Raw genomic sequence first — 23,980 nt, 5'->3', positions numbered from 1 at the left:
AAACATTTTTTACACAGAGAGTGGTGAATCTGTGGAATTCTCTGCCACAGAAGGTAGTTGAGGCCACAGTTCATTGGCTATATTTAAGAGGGAGTTAGATGTGGCCCTTTGTGGCTAAAGGGATTGGGGGGTATGGAGAGAAGGCAGGTACAGGATACTGAGTTGGATGATCAGCCATGATCCTATTGAATGGCAGTGCAGGCTCGAAGGGCCGAATGGCCTACTCCTGCACCTATGTTCTATGTTTCTATGTTTCTATGCCACAAGGGCCACATCTAACTCGCTCTTAAATATAGCCAATGAACTGGCCTCAACTACCTTCTGTGGCAGAGAATTCCACAGATTCACCGCCCTGTGTGAAATTTTTTTTTCTCATCTCGGTCCTAAAAGACTTCCCCCTTATCCTTAAGGGTCTCGACCCGAAACGTCACCTATTCCTTCGCTCCATAGATGCTGCCTCACCTGCTGAGTTTCTCCAGCATTTTTGTCCACCTTCGATTTTTCCAGCATCTGCAGTTCTTTATTAAACATGTGGTCAACTAGTGAGTGAACAGGGACATGGGGGAGGGGGTCATTGGATCAAACTACAGCTAATCTACAGGGATCTAAACTGAGGGTCAAAGGTTACACTGGAGTCACTAGTTCATAAGGTCATAGTTGATAGGAGCAGAATTAGGCTCAAAAAGTCTACTCCGCCCTTCAATCATGGCTGTTGAAGGTGGTAAAGGGTTAAGGTTTAAGGTGAATGGGAAAAGATTTAATAGTAATCATGGCTGATCTATCTCTCTCTCCTAACCCCATTCTCCTTCCTTCTCCCCATAACCCCTGACACCCGTACTAATCAAGAATCTATCTACCTCTGCCTTAAAAATATCCACTGATTCACCACTCTCTGACTCAAAACAATTTTCCTCATCTTCCTAATAGAACGCCCTTTAATTCTGAGGCTGTGACCTCTAATCCTAGACTCTCCCACTAGCCCAAGGGTTCCCAATATGGGGTAAAATTTTGCCTACCCAGAGGGTAAATTTGTTGATTCTAGATGTGTACATATTTTTTTCTCATTGACTGACTGTGTTTGGTTCTGGTATACCAGTATCTGTTCATCATTAGTTGTATAGGGCTCTGGTGAGACCACATCTGGAGCATTGTGTACAGATTTGGTCTCCTAATTTGAGGAAGGACATCCTTGTGATTGAGGCAGTGCAGCGTAGGTTCACGAGACTGATCCCTGGGATGGCGGGACTGTTATATGAGGAAAGATTGAAAAGACTAGGCTTGTATTCACTGGAGTTTAGAAGGATGAGGGGATATCTTATAGAAACATATACAACTAAAAAAGGACTGGACAAGCTAGATGCAGGAACAATGTTCCCAATGTTGGGCGAGTCCAGAACCAGGGGCCACACAGTCTTAGAATAAAGGGGAGGCCATTTAAGACTGAGGTGAGAAAAAACTTTTTCACCCAGAGAGTTGTGAATTTGTGGAATTCCCTGCCACAGAGGGCAGTGGAGGCCAAATCACTGGATGGATTTAAGAGAGAGTTAGATAGAGCTCTAGGGGCTGGTGGAATCAAGGGACATGGGGAGAAGGCAGGCACGGGTTATTGATTGGGGACGATCAGCCATGATCACAACGAATGGCGGTGCTGGTTCGTAGGGCCGAATGGCCTCCTCCTGCACCTATTTTCTATTAGTTATTCATAAATAAGTGAAAGAACATTGGTATGTGCTATTAAAGTTGCCAGGGGTAAATGGGACCAGCAAGGTTGGGAACCGTTGCATTAGTGGGAACATCCTCTACACATCCACTCTACGCAAGCCTTTCACTATTCTTTGTGTTTCAATGAGGTCTCCGCGCCCCCATTCTCCTAAACTCCAGCGCGTACAAGCCCAATGGAGGCGCGATGGGAACGTTACTCACACCGCAGCTTATTGTCTCGGCTGTTAATTGGTTCTGGAGACAGAGGATCCGGTGATTTGATCTTTCTGACGGGTCGGAAGCACGCCAGGATGCGGATAAAGGTGCGGAAATCCACTGTGTCCCTTCTGCAACGGAAGGATGACAATAGACAATAGACAACAGGTGCAGGAGTAGGCCATTCGGCCCTTCGAGCCAGTACCGCCATTCAATGTGATCATGGCTGATCATCCCCAATCAGTACCCCGTTCCTGCCTTCTCCCCATATCCCCTGACTCCGCTATTTTTAAGAGCCCTATCTGGCTCGCTCTTGAAAGCATCCAGAGAACCTGCCTCCACCGCCCTCTGAGACTTCAACTCTCCGTGAGAAAAAGTGTTTCTTCGTCTCCGTTCTAAATGGCTTACCCCTTATTCTTAAACTGTGTGTGGCCCCTGGTTCAGGACTCCCCCAACATTGGGAACTTGTTTCCTGCCACTAGCGTGTCCAAACCCTTAACAATCTTACACGTTTCAATGAGATGCCCTCTCATCCTTCGAAACTCCAGAGTGTACAAGCCCAGCTGCTCCATTCTCTCAGCATATGACAGTCCCGCCATCCCGGGAATTAACCTAGTAAACCTACGCTGCACTCCCTCAATAGCAAGAATGTCCTTCCTCGAATTAGGGGACCAAAACTGTATACAATACTCCAGGTGTGGTCTCACTAGGGCTCTGTACAACTGCAGAAGGACCTCTTTGCTCCTATATTCGAATTCCTCTTGTTATAAAGGCCAACATGCCATTCACTTTCTTCACTGCCTGCTGTACCTGATGGGGCGAGACCATCAGAATGGTTCTTGATCACCATGTGTACCAAGGAACAGTGGAATTATCTTTCCTGTGTACAGATTTAATTTTTAGTTTTTGTTTTTAAGATACAGTGTTGGAACAGGCCCTTCGGCCCACCGAGTCGACACTGACTCGCGATTCCCGCTAATTAACACTATCCTACAACACTAGGGACAATATTTTACCTTTATACCAAGCCAAGGGGGGGAAACCCACAGCCCCATTTATATCATGGTTGAAAAGGTCAAGAGCTTCAAATTCCTGGGCTTGCACATCTCTGAAGATCTCTCCTGGTCCGAGAACACTAATGCAATCATCAAGAAAGCTCATCAGCGCCTCTACTTCCTGAGAAGATTACGGAGAGTCGGTTTGTCAAGGAAGACTCTCTCTAACTTCTACAGGTGCACAGTAGAGAGCATGCTGACCGGTTGCATCGTGGCTTGGTTCGGCAATTTGAGCGCCCTGGAGAGGAAAAGACTACAAAAAGTAGTAAACACTGCCCAGTCCATCATCGGCTCTGACCTTCCTTCCATCGAGGGGATTTATCGCAGTCGCTGCCTCAAAAAGGCTGGCAGTATCATCAAGGACCCACACCATCCTGGCCACACACTCTCATCTCCCCGCTACCTTCAGTAAGACGGTACATGAGCCTGAAGACTGCAACAACCAGGTTCAGGAATAGCTACTTCCCCACAGCCATCAGGCTATTAAACCTGGCTCGGACAAAACTCTGATTATTAATAACCAATTATCTGTATTTTGCACTTTATCAGTTTATTTGTTTATGTGTGTATATATTTATATTATGGTATATGGACACACTGATCTGTTTTGTAGTAAATGCCTACTATGTTCTGTTGTGCTGAAGCAAAGCAAGAATTTCATTGTCCTATACAGGGACACATGACAATACTCACTTGAACTTGAACTAGAGTGTGGGAGGAAACCGAAGTCCCCGGAGAAAACCCACGCAGGTCACGGGGAGAACGTACAAACTCCGTACAGACAGCGCCCGTAGTCAGGATCGAACCTGGGTCTCCGGTGCTGTATGTGCTGTAAGGCAGCAACTCTACCGCTGCACCACCGTGCTGCCCCGTATAGATCAGTAGGATTATTGTCGTACATGAATAAGCACAGTCCCCGCTTAAGTACAGAACGCATCGGAACAGCCCGCTGAGTCCCTACGCAAGAGTGGCCATTTTGTGGCGCCATTCCCGGTGTCGGGGAAACTCACCCGTCGTAAAAGAAGGCGTTGATGATCCGCTCTCCCAGGGGATTCACGGCCAGCCCTCCGATGCGCTGGAAGTCAGCCCGGCTGGAAAACAGGAAGAACACAGCGTGGACTTGTGTGGCGTCTCGGTCCAGCCCGTGGCCGCGATACGCAGCGGTCATTCACCGCGGCAGAGAGCGCTGGCGGTACTGTGTCATGGTCCAGGCTCAACAAGGTGTCATAGGTCATATCGGTCAGAGCCGACAATGGTCGACCCGGCGGTGGTCGAGGTCAAGGTTGGGAACCAGAGGTCACCGGGGGCCAGAGGTCAAGGTCGGGAGCAGAGGTCAGGGGTCATCCGTCAACGTCAATAGACAATAGGTGCAGGAGTAGGCCATCCGGCCCTTCGAGCCAGCACCGCCATTCACTGTGATCATGGCTGATCATCCCCAATCAGTACCCCGTTCCTGCCTTCTCCCCATTTATCCCGCCCTTGACTCCGCTATCTTTAAGAGCCCTATCTAGCTCTCTCGTGAAAGCATCCAGAGAACCTGCCTCCACCGCCCTCTGGAGACTTTGCGCCCCACCCAAGGTTTCCGTGCGGTTCCCGGAGGTTGCAGGTAGTGCCGGAGGGAGACTGACAAAAAACCTCCGGGAAGCAGGTAGGGAGGGGACAAAAGTCCTCCGGGGTTTCCGTTCAGGTTTCCTGGGTGGGGCGCAAACTCTCTCAAAAGGTTTCCGTTCAGTGAATCCTCCAGGGATAGTCATAACTCTCTCTTGAAAACATCCAGTGAATTGGCCTTTCACTGCCTGTGGCAGGGAATTCCAGTAGGTCTTGGGGCTAACGGAATCAAGGGATATGGGGGAAAAGCAGGAACGGGGTACTGATTGTGGATGATCAGCCATGATCGTATTGAATGGCGGTGCTGGCTCGAAGGGCTGAATTGCCTACTCCTGCACCTATTGTCTATGTTTCTGGCCCCCACTGCTCTCCTGTGCATGTGGCTCGCACATCAGACCCCTGAGCCACTCTCGATCCCACCAGGCATGAGCAGTTGTGCTGGGACTATCACATGGATGCATGGATAGGACAGGTTAAGAGGGATATGGGCCAAACGTGGGTAGCTGGGACTAGTGTAGATGGGGCATGTTGGTTGGCGTGGGCAATTTGGACTGAAGGGCCTGTTTCAATGCTGTATCACTCTATGACTTTGTATGTCCCAGCTCCCGAACCTAGAGCCAACATTCACACCCCCGCCATTAAAATGTTATTTCCCTGCTTGTAACAATGGACTCTGTCCTTCATGGGCAAGGCTATTTACATTTATCTTGCAACAAGCACAAAGGTTCCTATTGAAGCCAAGCCCATCATCAATAAACCTTTATGCAGGAAGGAACTGCAGATGCTGGTCTAAACCAAAGACAGACACAAAATGCTGGAGTAACTCAGCGGGACAGGCAGCATCTCTGGAGAGAAGGAATGGGTGACGTTTCGGGTCGAGACCCTTCTTCGAGACCCTTGGAACAATGATAAAAGAAACAGGCCGCTATCATGGGGCCAATCCCATCATCGATACTTTTTTGCACAAATCTCTCATTCATTTTTTCTGTGTCTCTCCACATCACTGTCTATATCTCTCGTTGACCATTTCCCCCGACTAGTCTGAAGAAGGGTCTTGACCCAAAACGTCACCCATTCCTTCTCTCCAGAGATGCATGCTGCCTGTCCCGCTGAGTTACTCCAGCATTTTCGGTTTGAACCAGCATCTGCTGTTCATTCCTACATCAATTCGAGTCAAGTTGAGTATGTTGTCATTCACACTAGGTTCAGGTACAGTGGAAAACCTACTTACAGCAGCATCACGGGAACATAGACTGCGACAACACATTAACACATAAACAACACTAAGGAGCCTGTCCCACTTGGAGGTCATTTGCGTGTCACGATGAACGTGATGCGTGCATGGCGTGCATTACGCACACGTGGGGACGTGGGCAGTGACGCGCAGTCCCAGGATTTTGGGATTCACAAAATATTTGCACGCCATCTACGTGACACGCAAATGACACCCAAGTGGGACAGCCCCTTTAGACTTAGTCAACCCATCATCTTACCTCAGACTCCCCCTGTTGCTCTCGTCCAGCCCCTGGAACCGATTGTACAGACGACTGATGTGGGTCTTGGAAACTAAAGAGAGAACGTTATCAGAGTGCGCTTGGCGATGGGTGAGCTGGCCATGTTATAGCTAATCACAGACACCCCAACCTCTCCGACATTAGGTGGTGGAGAAACTCAGCGGGTGAGGCAGCGTCTATGGAGCGAAGGAAATAGGCAGCGTTTCGGGCCGAAACCCTTCTTCAGACTAGTTCGAAACGTTGAGCCAATTGTGCCCCGCGCCTAAGGGGGTCCCGCGCTAATTTTCCGTATTTCGTACGGAAATACGAATTCGCCAGCACCCCGTTCCTGCCTTCTCCCCATATCCCATGACTCCACTATCTTTAAGAGCCCTATCTAACTCTCTCTTGAAAGCAAGAGAACCGGCCTCCACCACCCTCTGAGGCAGAGAATTCCACAGACTCGCAACTCTCAGTGTGAAAAAGTGTTTCCTCGTCTCCATTAATAACCATATAACAATTACAGCACGGAAACAGGCCATCTCGGCCCTACAAGTCCGTGCCGAACAAATTTCTTTTCCCCTTAGTCCCATCTGCCTGCACTCATACCATAACCCTCCATTCCCTTCTCATCCATATGCCTATCCAATTTATTTTTAAATGATACCAATGAACCTGCCTCCACCACTTCCACTGGAAGCTCATTCCACACCGCTACCACTCTCTGAGTAAAGAAGTTCCCCCTCATATTACCCCTAAACTTCTGTCCCTTAATTCTGAAGTCAGAAGTCAGAAGTCAAACTTCTGTCCCTTAATTCCATTCTAAATGGCTTACCCCTTATTCTTAAGTGAAAGATATGCAAAAAAAGTAACAAGATAAATAACACAGGGTCTGAAGAAGGGTCTCGGCCCGAAACGTTGCCTATTTCCTCCGCTCTATTGATGCTGCTGCACCCGCTGAGTTTCTCCAGCACTTTTTGTCTACCTTCGATTTTCCAGCATCTGCAGTTCCTTCTTGAACGCTCTCCGAGATGAGTTTGCTTTGGTTTAGAGAAACAGCGCGGGAAACGGGCAGAAAACCTTCGCAAGTTAGCAAATAAGAAAAGCAACAAGTGAAAGACATTGGCAAGGAGTGAAGAGAATGAACAAATAGAAAATCAAACTCTGCCTGAACAAGTACTGGAAGGGAATGAATGCAGGCATACATGCCTCTGTAAACGTGGATAGCAACACACAGCAGGTTTCCCACCCACTGCTACTGCTCCAAGTTCCCCCCAATAGTTAGTTTTGCGTTCACTTACAGCCTGTCTCTTCCATGATTTCTGCGAGGTTGTCAATCTTAGAGAGGTGCGAGGAGGAGAGTCCCATTATTCCGCTTGTACCAATGTCCCTCAACACAGCAAAGATCGTTGTAGAGGGCTCCTACTCTCGTATTATCTTTGCAGCACAGAGCTGCACAATCTGGACTCGACCCACACACACACACACACACCACATGACCCAGTAGCCTTACACTAGCAGAGCTTGCGCCAATGGTAATGCATGGCAGGGAGTTGGGGGAGGGGGGGGAGAGGTGAGGGGGGGAGGGGGGAGAGAGACTGACAACACCAGCTGCAGCTCTGGCAATCCTGACCATAGTGTGTAGGAAGCAACTGCAGATGCTGGTTTAAATTGGAAATTGTCCCTAGTGTGTGTGTGTGTGTGTGGGATAGTGTTAAGGGGCCTGTCCCACTTACGCGACCTTTACAGGCGACTGCTGGCACCCGTCGTAGGTTCCGCTGAAATTCACAACGTTGAAAATTCAGCGGCGATCAGAAAGACACACTGACTCTTGCTATTGAGGGAGTGCAGCGTAGGTTTACAAGGTTAATTCCCGGGATGGCAGGACTGTCATATGCTGAGAGAATGGAGCAGCTGGGCTTGTACACTCTGGAGTTTAGAAGGATGAGGGGGTATCTCATTGAAACATATAAGATTGTTAAGGGTTTGGACACTCTAGAGGCAGGAAACATGTTCCCGAAGTTGGGGGAGTCTAGAACCAAGGGCCACACACAGTTTAAGAATAAGGAGTAAGCCATTTAGAACGGAGATGACGAAACACTTTTCCTCACAGAGACTTGTGAGTCTGTGGAATTCTCTGCCTCAGAGGGCGGTGGAGGCAGGTTCTCTGGATGCTTTCAAGAGAGAGCTAGATAGGGCTCTTAAAGATAGTGGAGTCAGGGGATATGGGGAGAAGGCAGGAACGGGGTACTGATTGAGGATGATCAGCCATGATCACATTGAATGGCGGTGCTGGCACGAAGGGCCGAATGGCCTTCCCACTGTGACCGTGTGGGTTTTACCCGGGTGCTCCGGTTTCCTCCCACACTCCAAAGACGTGCCAGACACCATTCCCGCATCAAAAAAGACACAAAAATGCTGGAGTAACTCAGCGGGACAGGCAGCATTTCTGGAGAGAAGGAATGGGTGACGTTTTGGGTCGAGACTCTTCTCCAGGCTGAGAGTCAGGGGAGAGACAAACGCGAGACATGGACAGTGGTGATATCGAGAGATATAGAACAATTAGACAATAGACAATAGACAATAGGTGCAGGAGTAGGCCATTCGGCCCCTCGAACCAGCACTGCCATTCAATGTGATCATGGCTGATAATCCCCAATCCTTCGCTCCATAGATGCTGCTGCACCCGCTGAGTTTCTCCAGCTTTTTTGTGTAACCATCCCCAATCAGTACCCCGTTCCTGCCTTCTCCCCATATCCCCTGACTCCGCTATCTTTAAGAGCCCTACCTAGCTCTCTCTTGAAAGCATCCAGAGAACCGGCCTCCACCGCCCTCTGAGGTAGAGAATTCCACAGACTCACCACTCTCTGTGGGACAGCCCCTGTGGTTTTTGGGGAGTGCCGTTCAGTTGGGTATGGCTGCCCATTCTTACATTTCATTTTTTTTATTTTTAGTATGTTAAAAAGTGCTTTTGGAGGCCTATTGTTTTTATGTGTGGTGTGTGGTGGTGGTGGGTGAGGTGGGGGGGGGGGGGAAACTGTATTTCTCAGTCCCTACTTGGTCGGAGAGGCAGCTTTACTCCGAGCAGCAACTTTGACCCGTCCTCGTGGCCTACCAGCAGGGTCTGGAGCAGCGTTTCCTGACGGGACCGGCTTTGGCGGCGGCACAGCGCTGGAGCGCTATCGTGGAGCGTGCGATGCCTTGCCCGGGTCGCCGCGTTGGAATTCCGGTGAGCTGGGACCGCCGATTAAACATGGCGGAGCTGCGGGTCTGTGGAGCGTCCAGCCGCGGGCGGCAGCGCTGACCGTAAACATGGCGGAGCCTGGGATCTCTCGCCGGGATCGCCAGTGGTGGAGCTCCGCCCAGCGCGGCCTGTCGGCTTCGGAAGCCGCGGTCTCCGGTAAGGAAGTGGCCGTTCCAGGTTTCCCATGCCGCTGAGAGGGTTCTCCCCTGATGCCGGAACACCATCACCCGGCGAGAGGGCCTGAAACATCGGGCCTCCGTAGCGGCGACTGCGGAGGCTTCAATAGGCCCGACCCAACTAGGCCCGACTGCGGAGACCTCAATAGGCCCGACTAGGCCCGACTGTGGAGGCCTCAATAGGCCCGACTAGGCCCGACTGCGGAGACCTCAACAGGCCCAACTAGGCCCGACTGTGGAGGCCTCAATAGGCCCGACTAGGCCCGACTGTGGAGGCCTCAGTAGGCCCGACTAGGCCCGACTGTGGAGGCCTCATTAGGCCCGACTAGGCTCGACTGTGGAGGCCTCAGTAGGCCCGACTAGGCCCGACTGTGGAGGCCTCAATAGGCCCGACTAGGCCCGACTGTGGAGGCCTCAATAGGCCCGACTAGGCCCGACTGTGGAGGCCTCAATAGGCCCGACTAGGCCCGACTGTGGAGGCCTCAATAGGCCCGACTAGGCCCCACTGCGGAGGCCTCAATAGTCCCGACAATAGGTGGACATGGGATGGGGACTGGACTTTGTGCCTCCCCCCTCAGTGGGAACGATTGTGGGGGGATGTTTTTATGTTTTATGTTAAATTCTCCTTAATGTTGTGTTGTATTCCTATTAGTGAGCTGCAGTGGCAACAAGAATTTCTCTACACCAATTGGTGTATGTGCCAATAAATAAACCTTTGACCTTTGAAAAAGTGTTTCCTCGTCTCCGTTCTAAATGGCTTACCCCTTATTCTTAAATGAAAGATATGCAAAAAAAAAACAATGACGAACAACACAGGCCATTGTTAGTCGTGGAAAATGCTGCAGCGTTGACCATTGTTTCTTTGACCAGAAGAAACTCCAGTCTAGTCTCCATCTCCCCCCTCTCTCCAGTCCTGAACAATGCTGCCATTCACAGCTCCCTGAAGATAGACACAAAATGCTGGAGTCACTCAGCGGGAGTGTTAATGAGTGGGTCAGTGAGAGAGAGTGTGTCTCTCCCTCAGCCTGTACGTTCATTTATGGATTATTCTCCAGAGGTGGCAGGTGGTTCCCGGAGGTTGCCGGAGGTTGCAGGTAGTGGAAGCAGGTAGGGAGACTGACAAAAACCTCCGGGAACCTCCGGGAACCGCACGGAAACCTTGGGCGCAAAGTCTCCAGAGGTTTCCGTTCAGGTTTCCTAAGTGGGACAGGGGCATGAGAACACAGAGAGCTGGAGTAACTCAGCGGGCCGGGAGGCATCTCTGGGGAACATGGACAGGTGACGTTTCAGATCAGGCCCAGGTTCGGTACTGTACTGACAGCCATGGCTCTGTGCACGGAATCTAACCTAGCCATCTGATGTCTCTGCAAAATGCAACAAGGGTGTAGAATGGGGTGGGGAGATTGCAACCTTCACGTGTTTCGACGAATGCAATCAACCCGGCGTGCACCAGATCAAATAAGATCAAATAGAACTAGTTGTCCTACAGCTTTAGGCTGTACACGCCATACGCAAGAAGAAGAAGTGTGTAGAATAATGAAATGTTGGCCACCATATGCTGGAATAAATCAGGCAGCATCTGTGGAGAAAAGAAATAGGTGACGTTCCAGATCGAGACCCTTCTTCAGACTGAGTCAAGTCAAGTCCATTTTATTTCTATAGCATATTTAAAAACAACTCTCGTTGACCAAAGTGCTTTACATCAGGTGCAGGAGCTAACATGCTACATAGAAACATAGAAACATAGAAATTAGGTGCAGGAGTAGGCCATTCGGCCCTTCGAGCCAGCATCGCCATTCAATATGATCATGGCTGATCATCCAACTCAGTATCCCGTACCTGCCTTCTCTCCATACCCTCTGATCCCCTTAGCCACAAGGGCCACATCTAACTCCCTCTTAAATATAGCCAATGAACTGTGGCCTCGACTACCCTCTGCGGCAGAGAGTTCCAGAGATTCACCACTCTCTGTGTGAAAAAAGTTCTTCTCATCTCGGTTTTAAAGGATTTCCCCCTTATCCTTAAGCTGTGACCCCTTGTCCTGGACTTCCCCAACATCGGGAGCAATCTTCCTGCATCTAGCCTGTCCAACCCCTTAAGAATTTTGTACGTTTCTATAAGATCCCCCCTCAATCTCCTAAATTCTAGAGAGTATAAACCAAGTCTATCCAGTCTTTCTTCATAAGACAGTCCTGACATCCCAGGAATCAGTCTGGTGAACCTTCTCTGCACTCCCTCTATGGCAATAATGTCCTTCCTCAGATTTGGAGACCAAAACTGTACGCAATACTCCAGGTGTGGTTTCACACAGTGGTACAGTACATAGATCTAACAATACATACATAAATACACATATACAGCGCTCCTTCAGAGGACCTCAAGAAAGGCTTGTGAGTAGAAATAGGTTTTAAGTCTCGACTTAAAGGAGTTGATGGAGGGGGCAGTTCTGATGGGAAGGGGGATGCTGTTCCACAGTCTAGGAGCTGCAACCGCAAAGGTGCGGTCGGTGGCCCCTGAGCTTATGCCTAGACCACGGGATGTTCAGTAACCCCAAGCCGGCCGATCTGAGGGGCCTGGAGGTAGAGTGGTGGGTGAGCAGATTTTCGATGTAGGTGGGGGCAAGCTTTGTATACAGATCGAAGGCGCTTGAAATTGACTAGGAACCGATTCTGAAGATAGAGATGAGGAAAAAACTGGATGTGTGAATAGTGCAGAACAAGTCAGCTGCTTCTCTCCTGAGATGATGGCTGTCCCGCTGAGTTACTCCAGCTGTCCAAGAAGGAACTGCAGATGCTGGAAAATCGAAGGTAGACAAAAATGCTGGAGAAACTCAGCGGGTGAGGCAGCATCTATGGAGCGAAGGAAATAGGTGACTTTTCGGGCAGAAATACTTCTTCAGACTGATGTAGGGTGGGGAGAAGAAAGGAAAAAGGAAGAGGAGGAGCCCGAGGGCTGAGGGGGAGAGTTACTCCAGCTGTTTGTGTCTATCTTGTGTTTTCAACCAACATCTGCAGTTCCTTCCCACACAATGATAAGTTGGCTCTTTACTGCCCTCTTCTGGCCTTGGTGCTAAACTACCGTTGTAACCCAACAAGTCCCTTGTACCTAATCGAAGGTAGACACAGAATGCTGGAGTAACTCAGCGGGACAGGCAGCATCTCTGGAGAGAAGGAATGGGTGACGTTTCGGTTCGAGACGTCGGTTCAGGTTGGAAATGAGGAACTGCAGATGCTGGTTCCAAAAAAACCCCACACAAAGCGCTGGAGTAACTCAGCAGAACTGGCAGCATAGAAACATAGAAACATAGAAAATAGTTGCAGGAGTAGGCCATTCGGCCCTTCGAGCCTGCACCGCCATTCAATATGATCATGGCTGATCATCCAACTCAGTATCCCATCCCTGCCTTCTCTCCATACCCCCTGATCCCTTTAGCCACAAGGGCAACATCTAACTCCCTCTTAAATATAGCCAATGAACTGTGGCCTCAACTGCCTTCTGCGGCAGAGAGTTCCAGAGATTCACCACTCTCTGTGTGAAAAAAGATTTCCTCATCTCAGTCCTAAAAGATTTCCCCCTTATCCTTAAACTATGACCCCTTGTTCTGGACTTCCCCAACATCGGGAACAATCTTCCTGCATCTAGCCTGTCCAAGCCCTTAAGAATTTTGTAAGTCTTTTGCAAGCATCTGTGGAGAACACAGATAGGCGATGTTTCAGTCTACCCAAAATATCAAGTCAAGTCAGTTTTATTTCTGTAGCACATTTAAAAAACAACTCTCGTTGGCCAAAGTGCTTTACATTGGTGGAGGTACTAACGTTATACAACATTGGTTCATAGATTAAGTACATACATAAAAACATACATACAGCCCTCCCTCAGAGGATGTCAAGAAAGGCTTAAGAGTAAAGATGAGTTTTAACTCTCGACTTAATGGAGTCGATGGAGGGGGCAGTTCTGATGGGAAGAGGGATGCTGTTCCACAGATATGACCTATCTGAAGAGGGTCTCGACCCGAAACGTCACCCATTCCTTCCCTCCAGAAACGCTGCCTGACCCAGCGAGATACTCCGGCACGTTGTGTGTATTTTTGGTTTAGGGTGAGGTTAGTTTTGGTCACATCCACCTAGGTACAGTGAAATATCTATTTGCTTGTGTGCTATCTAACTCCAGTCATAGAATTCAATACATGAGTACAATCGAGGCAAACGCTACCAAAGATCCTATAGCCCGCTGCCCCGCACTCTCTCTCCTCGCTGCCCCGGACCCCGCACTCTCTCTCCTGCTGCCCCGGGCCCCGCACTCTCTCTCCTCGCTGCCCCGGGCCCCGTACTCTCTCTCCTCGCTGTCCCGGACCCTGCACTCCTTCTCCCTGCTGCGGATCCAATCTTTGGCCGGAAGCAAGAAGGCGGAAGCAAGATGGCGGAACAAGATGGCGGAACAAGATGGCGGAACAAGATGGCGGAGTCAGGTTGCTAAAATGTGTCCTATAATCACCCATGAATCCGCCCACGAGCGTACCTCACGTTTGCGTGAGAGTAATCCATCTTGCTTTGCTATAGGATCTGTGAACGCTACTACCATAGTCAGAGCAAAGAGATCGATCCCAGAGCAGTTCCGATGAAAACCTCCAAGGCTCACAGTGAAGTAGGTTGGTGAGCGGGCGGTAGAGTTGCTGCCTCTCAGCGCCAGAGACCCGGGGTTCCATCCCGACTACGGGTGCTGTCTGTACGGAGTTTGCACGTTCTCCCCGTGACCTGCGTGGGTTTTCTCCGAGATCTTCGGTTTCCTCCCACACTCCATAGACGTGCAATTTTGTAGGTTAATTGGCTTGGTATAAATGTTAAACTTGCCCCTCGTGTGTGTAGGGTAGTGTCAGTGTGCGGGGATCGCTGGTCGGCACGGACTAGGTGGGCCGAAGGGCCTGTTTCCGCGCTGTATCTCTAAACTAAACCAAACACTGGGCTTGTCCGAGTTTGTCCTTATGAACAATGGACCACATGCTCCATCTACTGGCCATTCAATATATCGCTGCATTTCATCTCACCACAGAACATAGAAACATAGAAATTAGGTGCAGGAGTAGGCCATTCGGCCCTTCGAGCCTGCACCGCCATTCAATATGATCATGGCTGATCATCCAACTCAGTATCCCGTACCTGCCTTCTCTCCATACCCCCTGATCCCCTTGGCCACAAGGGCCACATCTAACTCCCTCTTAAATATAGCCAATGAACTGGCCTCAACTACCCTCTGTGGCAGAGAGTTCCAGAGATTCACCACTCTCTGTGTGAAAAAAGTTCTCCTCATCTCGGTTTTAAAGGATTTCCCCCTTATCCTTAAGCTGTGACCCCTTGTCCTGGACTTCCCCAACATCGGGAACAATCTTCCTGCATCTAGCCTGTCCAACCCCTTAAGAATTTTGTACGTTTCTATAAGATCCCCTCTCAATCTCCTAAATTCTAGAGAGTATAAACCAAGTCTATCCAGTCTTTCTTCATAAGACAGTCCTGACATCCCAGCAATCAGTCTGGTGAACCGTCTCTGCACTCCCTCTATGGCAATAATGTCCTTCCTCAGATTTGGAGACCAAAACTGTACGCAATACTCCAGGTGTGGTCTCACCAAGACCCTGTACGACTGCAGAACAAAGGGTTAAGAAGGAACTGCAGATGCTGGAAAATCGAAGGGAGACAAGGAAAGGCGAGGATCGCTGGTCGGCACGGACCCTGTGGGCTGAAAGGTCTGTTTCCGTGCTGTATCGCTAAACTAAACCAAACTGTATAAGATGATGAGAGGAAAGCAGATAAATGCGTGGAGGCTTTCACCCAGAGTAGGGGAATCGAGGACCAGAGGACATAGGTTCAAGGTGAAGGGGGAAGATTTAATAGGAACCTGAGTGGCACCTATTTCTCATAACAAAGGAGCCTTCTTGATGCCACTGGAAGATAGACACACAAAGTGCTGGAGTAACTCAGTGGGACAGGCAGCATCTCTGGAGAGAAGGAATGGGTGATGTTTTGGGCCGAGACCCTTCTTCAGACTGAGAGTCGGGGGAGAGGGAAACGAGAGATATAGATGGTGATGTAGAGAGATATGGAACAAATGAATGAAAGATATACAAAAATGTCACAAAGGTAAAAGAAACAGGCCATTGTTACCATCATCGTTACTTTGAATATCTTTGATTAATTTAGAAATTAGGTGCAGGAGTAGGCCATTCGGCCCTTCGAGCCTGCACCGCCATTCGATATAATCATGGCTGATCATCCAACTCAGTATCCCATCCCTGCCTTCTCTCCATACCCCCTGATACCTTTAGCCACAAGGGCCACATCTAACTGCCTCTTAAATATAGCCAATGAACTGTGGCCTCAACTACCTTCTGTGGCAGAGAATTCCACAGATTCACCACTCTCTGGGTAAAAAATGATTTTCTCATCTCGGTCCTAAAAGACTTCCCCCTTATCCTTAAACTGTGACCCTTTGTTCTGGACTTCCCCAACATCGGGAATAATCTTCCTGCATCTAGCCTGTCCAACCCCTTAAGAATTTTGTACGTTTCTATAAGATCCCCCCTCAATCTTCTAAATTCTATCGAGTACAAGCCGAGTCTATCCAGTCTTTCTTCATATGAAAGTCCTGCCATCCCAGGAATCAGTCTGGTGAACCTTCTCTGTACTCCCTCTATGGCAATTTGTTCTATATCTCTCTACATCACCATCTATATCTCTCGTTTCCCTTTCCCCTGACTCTCAGTCTGCAGAAGGGTCTCAACACCCATTCCTTCTTTGTGTAGATGCTGCCTGTCCCAGCTGAGTTACTCCAGCACTTTGTGGAGCTTAATCTCAAACCACAGTCATCTAATGTATGGTTCAAGCATTGTAATTAATATACTGCGTGTATCTTAACCTCAACTTGCTTCCTCTTCCCGGATCATACGCACGCTGCAAGTTGATCGTACTTACAACCAGGACAAAGTTCCCTGAGGATCTCAGTCTTAGTTAACAATTATTTACACCCAGGCAGATTGAACCACAAGCCACATCTTCCGACGTAGTCTTACCTCGAGGGGAAGTTTCACAAACTACAGGCTGCCACCATTATCATTCATCAAATTCATAGAAACATAGAAACACAGATAATAGATGCAGGAGGAGGCCATTCGGCCCTTCGAGACAGCATCGCCATTCATTGTGATCATAGCTGATCGTCCCCAATCAATAACCCGTGCCTGCCTTCTCCCCATATCCCTTGATTCCACTAGCCCCTAGAGCTCTATCTAACTCTCTCTTAAATCCATCCAGTGATTTGGCCTCCACTGCCCTCTGTGGCAGGGAATTCCACAAATTCACAACTCTCTGGGTGAAAACATTTTTTCTCACCTCAGTCTTAAATGGACTCCCCTTTATTCTAAGACAGTGGCCCCTGGTTCTGGACTTGCCCAACATTGGGAACATTTTTCCTGCATCTAGCTTGTCCAGTCCGTTTATAATTTTATATGTTTCTATAAGATCCTCCCTCATCCTTCTAAACTCCAGTGAATACAAGCCTAGTCTTTTCAATCTTTCCTCATATGACAGTCCCGCCATCCCAGGGATCAATCTCGTGAACCTACGCTGCACAGCCTCAAATTCCTTTCCAAATTCCGGATTCCAAGGACTGAAGAAGGCCACTCGGCCCATCGTGACTGGGGTAGCACCTGAGAGGCAACTTTATCCTGACTATGGGCGCTGCCTGTACGGAGATGATATGTCCTCCGCGTGACCGCGTGGGATTGTGTAGGATAGTGCTAGCGCATGGGTCACTGGTCAGCATGGAGTCAGTGAGCCGAAGGGCCTATTTCCACGCTGTATCTCTAAAGGCTAAAGTCCAAAGTCCATTGAGGGTGAAGGGAGGATTTGAAGCCACCACTGTTTGAGCCATTGAATTCTTGCGTACAGAATGGAAACAGGCCCTTCGGCCCAACTTGCCCTTGCTGACCTAGATGCCCCATCTAAGCTAGGCCCACCTGCCTGGGTTATGCCCATATCCTTCTAAACCTTAATGTGGAAACAAAGAACTGCTGAAGCTGGTTTATATCAAAGATTGACGCAAAGTGCTGGAGTAACTCAGCGGGTCAGGCAGCATCTCTGGAGAATTAGACTGTTCAAGGGTCCCGACTAGAATCGTCACCTTGCCTTCTTCTCCAGAGATGCTGCCTGACCCGCTGAGTTGCCGAGAGACTGCTGTGTCTCTCCTAAACTTTTCCGATCCATGTACCTGTCCAACATGTACTTTGTCCAACTGGTGCATATACAGTACACCTGAAGAGGACATAGAAACATAGAAACATAGAAATTAGGTGCAGGAGTAGGCCATTCGGCCCTTCGATCCTGCAGCGCCATTCAATATGATCATGGCTGATCATCCAACTCAGTATCCTGTACCTGCCTTCTCTCCATACCCCCTGATCCCTTTAGCCACAAGGACCACATCTAACTCCCTCTTAAATATAGCCAATGAACTGTGGCCTCAACTACCTTCTGTGGCAGAGAATTCCAAAGATTCACCACTCTCTGTGTAAAAAATGTTTTTCTCATCTCCGTCCTAAAAGACTTCCCCCTTATCCTTAAACTGTGACCCCGTGTTCTGGACTTCCCCAACATCGGGAACAATCTTCCTGCATCTGGCCTGTCCAACCCCTTGAGAATTTTGTAAGTTTCTATAAGATCCCCCCTCAATCTTCTAAATTCTAACGAGTACAAGCCGAGTCTATCCAGTCGTTCTTCATATGAAAGTCCTGACATCCCAGGAATCAGTTTGGTCTGGTGTCTGAACATTGGAATTTTAGCATCTTTAAATAAGTCTCAGATCAGCCAAGCTTCAAGCACAAACGATAGACACAAAATGTAGGAGTAACAGCCAGGCAGCATCTGTGGATAGAAGGAATAGGTGAGGTTTTGGGTCGATATCCATCCATCCTCAGACAGAATCAGGGGAGAGGGTGACACAGAGATATGAAAGGGTGTGTGATACGAAAATATCCATTGACTTGGCCTCCACAGCCTTTCGTGGCAATGAATTCCACAGATTCACCACCCCATTTCCTTCTGAAAGGAACGCCCTTTAGTTCTGAGACTCTGACCTCATGTCCAAGACTCTCCCACAGTTGGAAACATCCTCTCCACATCCACTCTATCCAGGCCTCTATCCAGCCTAGCAGGCATGCTGTGGACCAAAGGGCCTCTATGACTCTTTGACTCTCTTATAGACAATAGACAATAGGTGCAGGAGTAGGCCATTCGGAGCCAGCACCGCCATTCAATGTGATCATGGCTGATCATCCCCAATCAGTTCCCCATTCCTGCCTTCTCCCCATATCCACTGACTCCACTATTTTTAAGAGCCCTATCTAGCTCTCTCTTGAACGTTTCCAGAGAACTTGCCTCCACCGCCCTCTGAGGCAGAGAATTCCACAGACTCACAACTCTCTGTGAGATAAAAGTGTTTCCTCATCTCCGTTCTAAATGGCTTACCCCTTATACTTGTGCTGTGGTCTCCACCAGGTGAGCTATCTCCAGATGGAGCTGGTCTATGTCCAGGTACTGGCTGATGCAGTGACAAACCTAGCCACCGGAGGAGCCAGGTTGTAACTCGCTCCCAGCATGCGGGACGTCCCGATCGGGGATCCAGCAGAGGGCGGTGTGGGCCGCGGGGGGAACAGTCCCGCGATTGGCTTCCGTTTTGGACACACTGTCGGGGAATTTCCAACACATGCACCTTGCGTAAACACAAATAATTAAGACTTTCATTTATGTCAAGTCGGGGAGGGCCCGGCTTTTGGGAAGTCGGAGGAACCGCACTTCGGAGAATCGGAACCAAAATTAATCCCGGGCCAGGAGACGGGAGGAAGTTGATGGAAGTTGATGAAAATCCCATTGCCATCTCTCCATTTGGGCAATATCAGATGGGGGGGGGGGGGTCAAAGGTCACACAGCTGGGTTGAGCAAACCAGAAGTGGGAATTGTAGCGGGATTTTTCCCTCCTCTCCGTGCCCTTGGATATACTTCCTCTACGCTGGAAAATTGGAGATACTGGCGAGGATTTCCTCGTTTTTTTTTCTTTTCCGCAGCATAATACTCGAAACAGAGGAAGGAAATTCCTCCTCACCGTTTACACGTAACTCCAAACGCGGCTGCTTTTCATTCCTTGAAACTCCTACGGTGCTGGTTTTTCATCTGGGATGCTCTCGGATCCAGAGACGCTCCCTGGAATGAATAAGATTGCAAAGGACACAAAATGCCGGAGGAACTCAGCGGGCCAGCCATTGTCTCTGGAGAACGCGGATAGGTGACATATCGGGTCAAAGGTTTCAAAGGTCTTTTATTGTCATGTGTACCGATTAAGGTCTCGTGGTATGCGATTTACCGTAGAGCCATACGGGAAAAAAAGCAACAAGACACACAACTACATAAAAGTTCGAAACTCCCATGTCGGGGCGATCGAAACTCCTGCATCGGGGTGATCGAAACTCCCGTGTCGGGGTGATCGAAACTCCCGTGTCGGGGTGATCGAAACTCCCGCGGCTTGGAGCTCCCAAAGTCGGTCTCCTTTCAGAGACCGCGGGCTCCGTGATGTTAAGTCCGCAAGCATCCGTGGTTGGAGCTCCGAGGTGGACCCCCTGGCAAAGGGTTCGCGAGCTCTGAGATAGGCGACCACAATGGAGCTTCTCAAAAGTCGGTCTCCAGCAAAAGGCCGCCAACTCCTCGATGTTGGGCCGCAGTGTGGACGGAGAAACGATACGGAGAAAAATCCCATCTCCCGGGTTCAATTCTGCCTCCACAGAGTTTGCACGTTCTCCCCGTGACCTGCGTGGGTTTTCTCCGAGATCTTCAGATTCCTCCCACACTCCAAAGACGTGCAGGTTTGTAGGTTAATTGGCTTGGTATAGGTGTAAATTGTAAATTGTCCCTAGTGTATGTCGGATAGTGTTAGTGTGCGGGGATTGTTGGTCCGCGCGGACTCGGTGGGCCGAAGGGCCTGTTTCCGCACTGTTTCCCCAAACTAAGCTAAACTAAATAGTGACAGGTGTGGCGGATAATGGGAAGGGTCTCGCTGGATGTCAGAGCCATTCTATGAATGCAGCTGCCCGCTGATACTGATTGAGGTCGGGCACTGCTCTGCCACTGCCCATAGGCACACTAGGAAGGCACAACTTGCCCAGGCAAGTGGCCAGTGACCTTCAGGCAGTGAAGCACAGCTACAATATAAGTTTAGTTTAGATTAGTTTAGAGATAATAGACACCAGACTAGTAACTATGCTTCACTGAAGGTCATTGGGGAATTGCCATGTTTAAAAGTTCCAGTTAAGCTCAGAACTACGTAGACTGAAGAGGGGTCTCGACCCGAAACGTCACCTGTTCCTTCTCTCCACAGATGCTGCCTGTCCCGCTGAGTTACTCCAGCATTTTATGTCTATCTTCCATTTAAACCAGCGTCTGCAGTTCCTTCCTACACATGCCTTCTCTCTCTACCCCCCTCCCTCTCCCTTTCTAGCTGCGCCTGCGAGTTGGGGGCTATGCGTGAGTGGATAGGGCAGGGGATGGGATAAAAGGAGCAAATGAATAATATTAATATAAAATCAAGGGGGGGGGGTGGTTAGTGTGTGTGTGTGACGCCGCAGTCCGCCCCCACCCCCTCGCAACCGACGTTGAGGGTACGGGACCCAACGGGTCCCACTTGGTCTAGTATATATACACACACACACACATGTACACACGTGCACACACATATATATTTAAATATATACACTCACTGAGCTTTTTTTTCTACTTTATTATATTGTTTGCAGAATATTATGTTCGACATTGTTGTGTTGATGCTAGTTATGCCCCTGTCCCACTTAGGAAACCTGAACGGAAACCTCTGGAGACTTTGCGCCCCACCCAAGGTTTCCGTGCGGTTCCCGGAGGTTGCAGGTGGTTGCCGGAGGTTGCAGGTAGCGGAAGCAGGTCGGGAGACTGACAAAAACCTCCGGGAACCGCACGGAAACCTTGTGTGGGGCGCAAAGTCTCCAGAGGTTTCCGTTCAGGTTTCCTAAGTGGGACGGGGGCATAAGAATGTCATTGTTCTCTCTGGAACATATGACAATAAAACACTAAGTCCCATGAAGCCATTAGGTCGCTGTCGAAATCAACGGTGATCTCAAGGCACAAGAAACACCTTCCCTCTGTGTGTCCCCAGGGCACGGCTGGGCTCCAGGTTTCAGGGTGGCTCAGAGCGCTCGGCAGTCGAAAATCCCCCAAAATCCTGCAGATGCTGGAAATCTGAAACAAAACCAGAACAATGCTGGAAACACTCTGTAGGTCAGGCAGCACGTGCGGAAAGGGAAACAGTTCATCTTTCAGGTCACTGCTCTTATGAAAAGGTAACGATGAATCATCTGAAATGTTAACTCTGTTTCTCTTTCCACACGTGCTTCGTGATCAACACAGTGTTCCCAGCATTTTCTGTTTTATTTTCCCTTTGTGGTTCCCTATTGAACGTCCCATAACCATATAACCATATAACAATTACAGCACGGAAACAGGCCATCTCGGCCCTACAAGTCCATGCCGAACAAATTTTTTTTCCCCTTAGTCTCACCTGCCTGCACTCATACCATATCCCTCCATTCCCTTCTCATCCTTATGCCTATTCAATTTATTTTTAATTATACCAATGAATCTGCCTCCACCACTTCCACTGGAAGCTCATTCCACACCGCTACCACTCTCTGAGTAAAGAAGTTCCCCCTCATATTACCCCTAAACTTCTGTCCCTTAATTCTGAAGTCATGTCCTCTTGTTTGAATCTTCCCTATTCTCAAAGGGAAAAGCTTGTCCACATCAACTCTGTCTATCCCTCTCATCATTTTAAAGACCTCTATCAAGTCCCCCCTTAACCTTCTGCGCTCCAGAGAATAAAGACCTAACTTATTTAACCTATCTCTGTAACTTGTTGAAACCCAGGCAACATTCTAGTAAATCTCCTCTGTACTCTCTCTATTTTGTTGACATCCTTCCTATAATTGGGCGACCAAAATTGTACACCATACTCCAGATTTGGTCTCACCAATGCCTTGTACAATTTTAACATTACATCCCAGCTTCTATACTCAATGCTCTGATTTATAAAGGCTAGCATACCAAAAGCTTTCTTTACCACCCTATCTATATGAGATTCCACCTTCAAGGAACTATGCACGGTTATACCCAGATCCCTCTGTTCAACTGTATTCTTCAATTCCCTACCATTTACCATGTACGTCCTATTTTGATTTGTCCTGCCAAGGTGTAGCACCTCACATTTATCAGCATTAAACTCCATCTGCCATCTTTCAGCCCATTTTTCCAAATGGCCTAAATCACTCTGTAGACTTTGGAAATCCTCTTCATTATCCACAACACCCCCTATCTTGGTATCATCTGCATACTTACTAATCCAATTTACCACACCTTCATCCAGATCATTGATGTACATGACAAACAACAAAGGACCCAACACAGATCCCTGAGGCACCCCACTAGTCACCTGCCTCCAACCCGATAAACAGCCATCCACCATTACCCTCTGGCTTCTCCCATTCAGCCACTGTTGAATCCATCTTGCTATTCCTGCATTTATACCCAACAGTTGAACCTTCTTAACCAACCTTCCATGAGGAACCTTGTCAAAGGCCTTACTACAGTCCATATAGACAACATCCACTGCCTTACCCTCGTCAATTTCCCTAGTAACCTCTTCAAAAAATTCAAGAAGATTAGTCAAACATGACCTTCCAGGCACAAATCCATGTTGACTGTTCCTTGACTGTCCCACTTAACATTGCTTCTTCATAGGTTCATCAATGATAGGAGCAGAATTAGACCATTCGGCCCTACAAGTCTACTCCGCCATTCAATCATTGCTGATCTATCGTTCTCTGTCAACCCATTCTCCTGCCCTCCCCATAACCCTTGACCCCTGTATCAATCAAGGGTAAATCTATCTTAAAAATATCCATTGACATGTGTTAGTGTGTACGGGGACCGCTGGTCAGTACTGACCCGATGGGCCGAAGGGCCTGATCCTGCGCTGTATCTCTAAACTAAACTAAACTAAACACACTCAGACAGATTAAGCATTGCGGGGGTGTGGTAAAATATGAGAGCATTGATCGTACGGTTGAGATTCGGCGGCCATTTTGGCAACCGCCCAAGTTTTGTAGTGAATACTCCTAAAGACTATTTCCTTACTGTCAGTAAATGTTTATTTTCCTGGACTACGCACTTTGTTAAGAATTTGTTGTTTCATTTAGGTGTGAAGAGCGTTAGGGATATTTAGTGAAAACTTTTTTGGGAAATTCCCAAACTTAATTTTTCAGTTGTACGTTAGAACGGGTAATTAATACCTCCCAGCCCACGTCAGTAAACCTGAAGGAATGTTTCCTCCATTAGACTATCCCAGTGTTGAATTACATCTTAATTG

At 48.7% G+C, this 23,980-nt stretch overlaps 1 protein-coding gene across 1 annotated transcript in view; it reads right to left on the bottom strand.

The window, feature by feature from the left end:
• The window catches only part of chp2 (calcineurin-like EF-hand protein 2), a 15,633-nt gene extending 8,052 nt beyond the window's left edge, over positions 1-7,581 (bottom strand). Inside the window, exons 1-4 of the mRNA XM_055663787.1 lie at positions 7,375-7,581; positions 6,074-6,146; positions 3,983-4,063; positions 1,924-2,048 (exon numbers count right to left, since the gene is read on the bottom strand). Of these exons, the coding sequence (XP_055519762.1) occupies positions 1,924-2,048; positions 3,983-4,063; positions 6,074-6,146; positions 7,375-7,441 (346 nt within the window). The 5' untranslated portion in view covers positions 7,442-7,581. The remainder of the gene's footprint in view (positions 1-1,923; positions 2,049-3,982; positions 4,064-6,073; positions 6,147-7,374) is intronic.
• Between the last annotated feature and the right edge of the window lie 16,399 nt (positions 7,582-23,980).

This window comes from Leucoraja erinacea, chromosome 38, assembly GCF_028641065.1.
Source record: "Leucoraja erinacea ecotype New England chromosome 38, Leri_hhj_1, whole genome shotgun sequence".
Lineage (NCBI taxonomy): Eukaryota > Metazoa > Chordata > Chondrichthyes > Rajiformes > Rajidae > Leucoraja > Leucoraja erinaceus.
The sequence above is the reverse complement of the archived record's forward strand: the minus strand, read 5'-3'. Positions and strand labels throughout refer to the sequence as shown.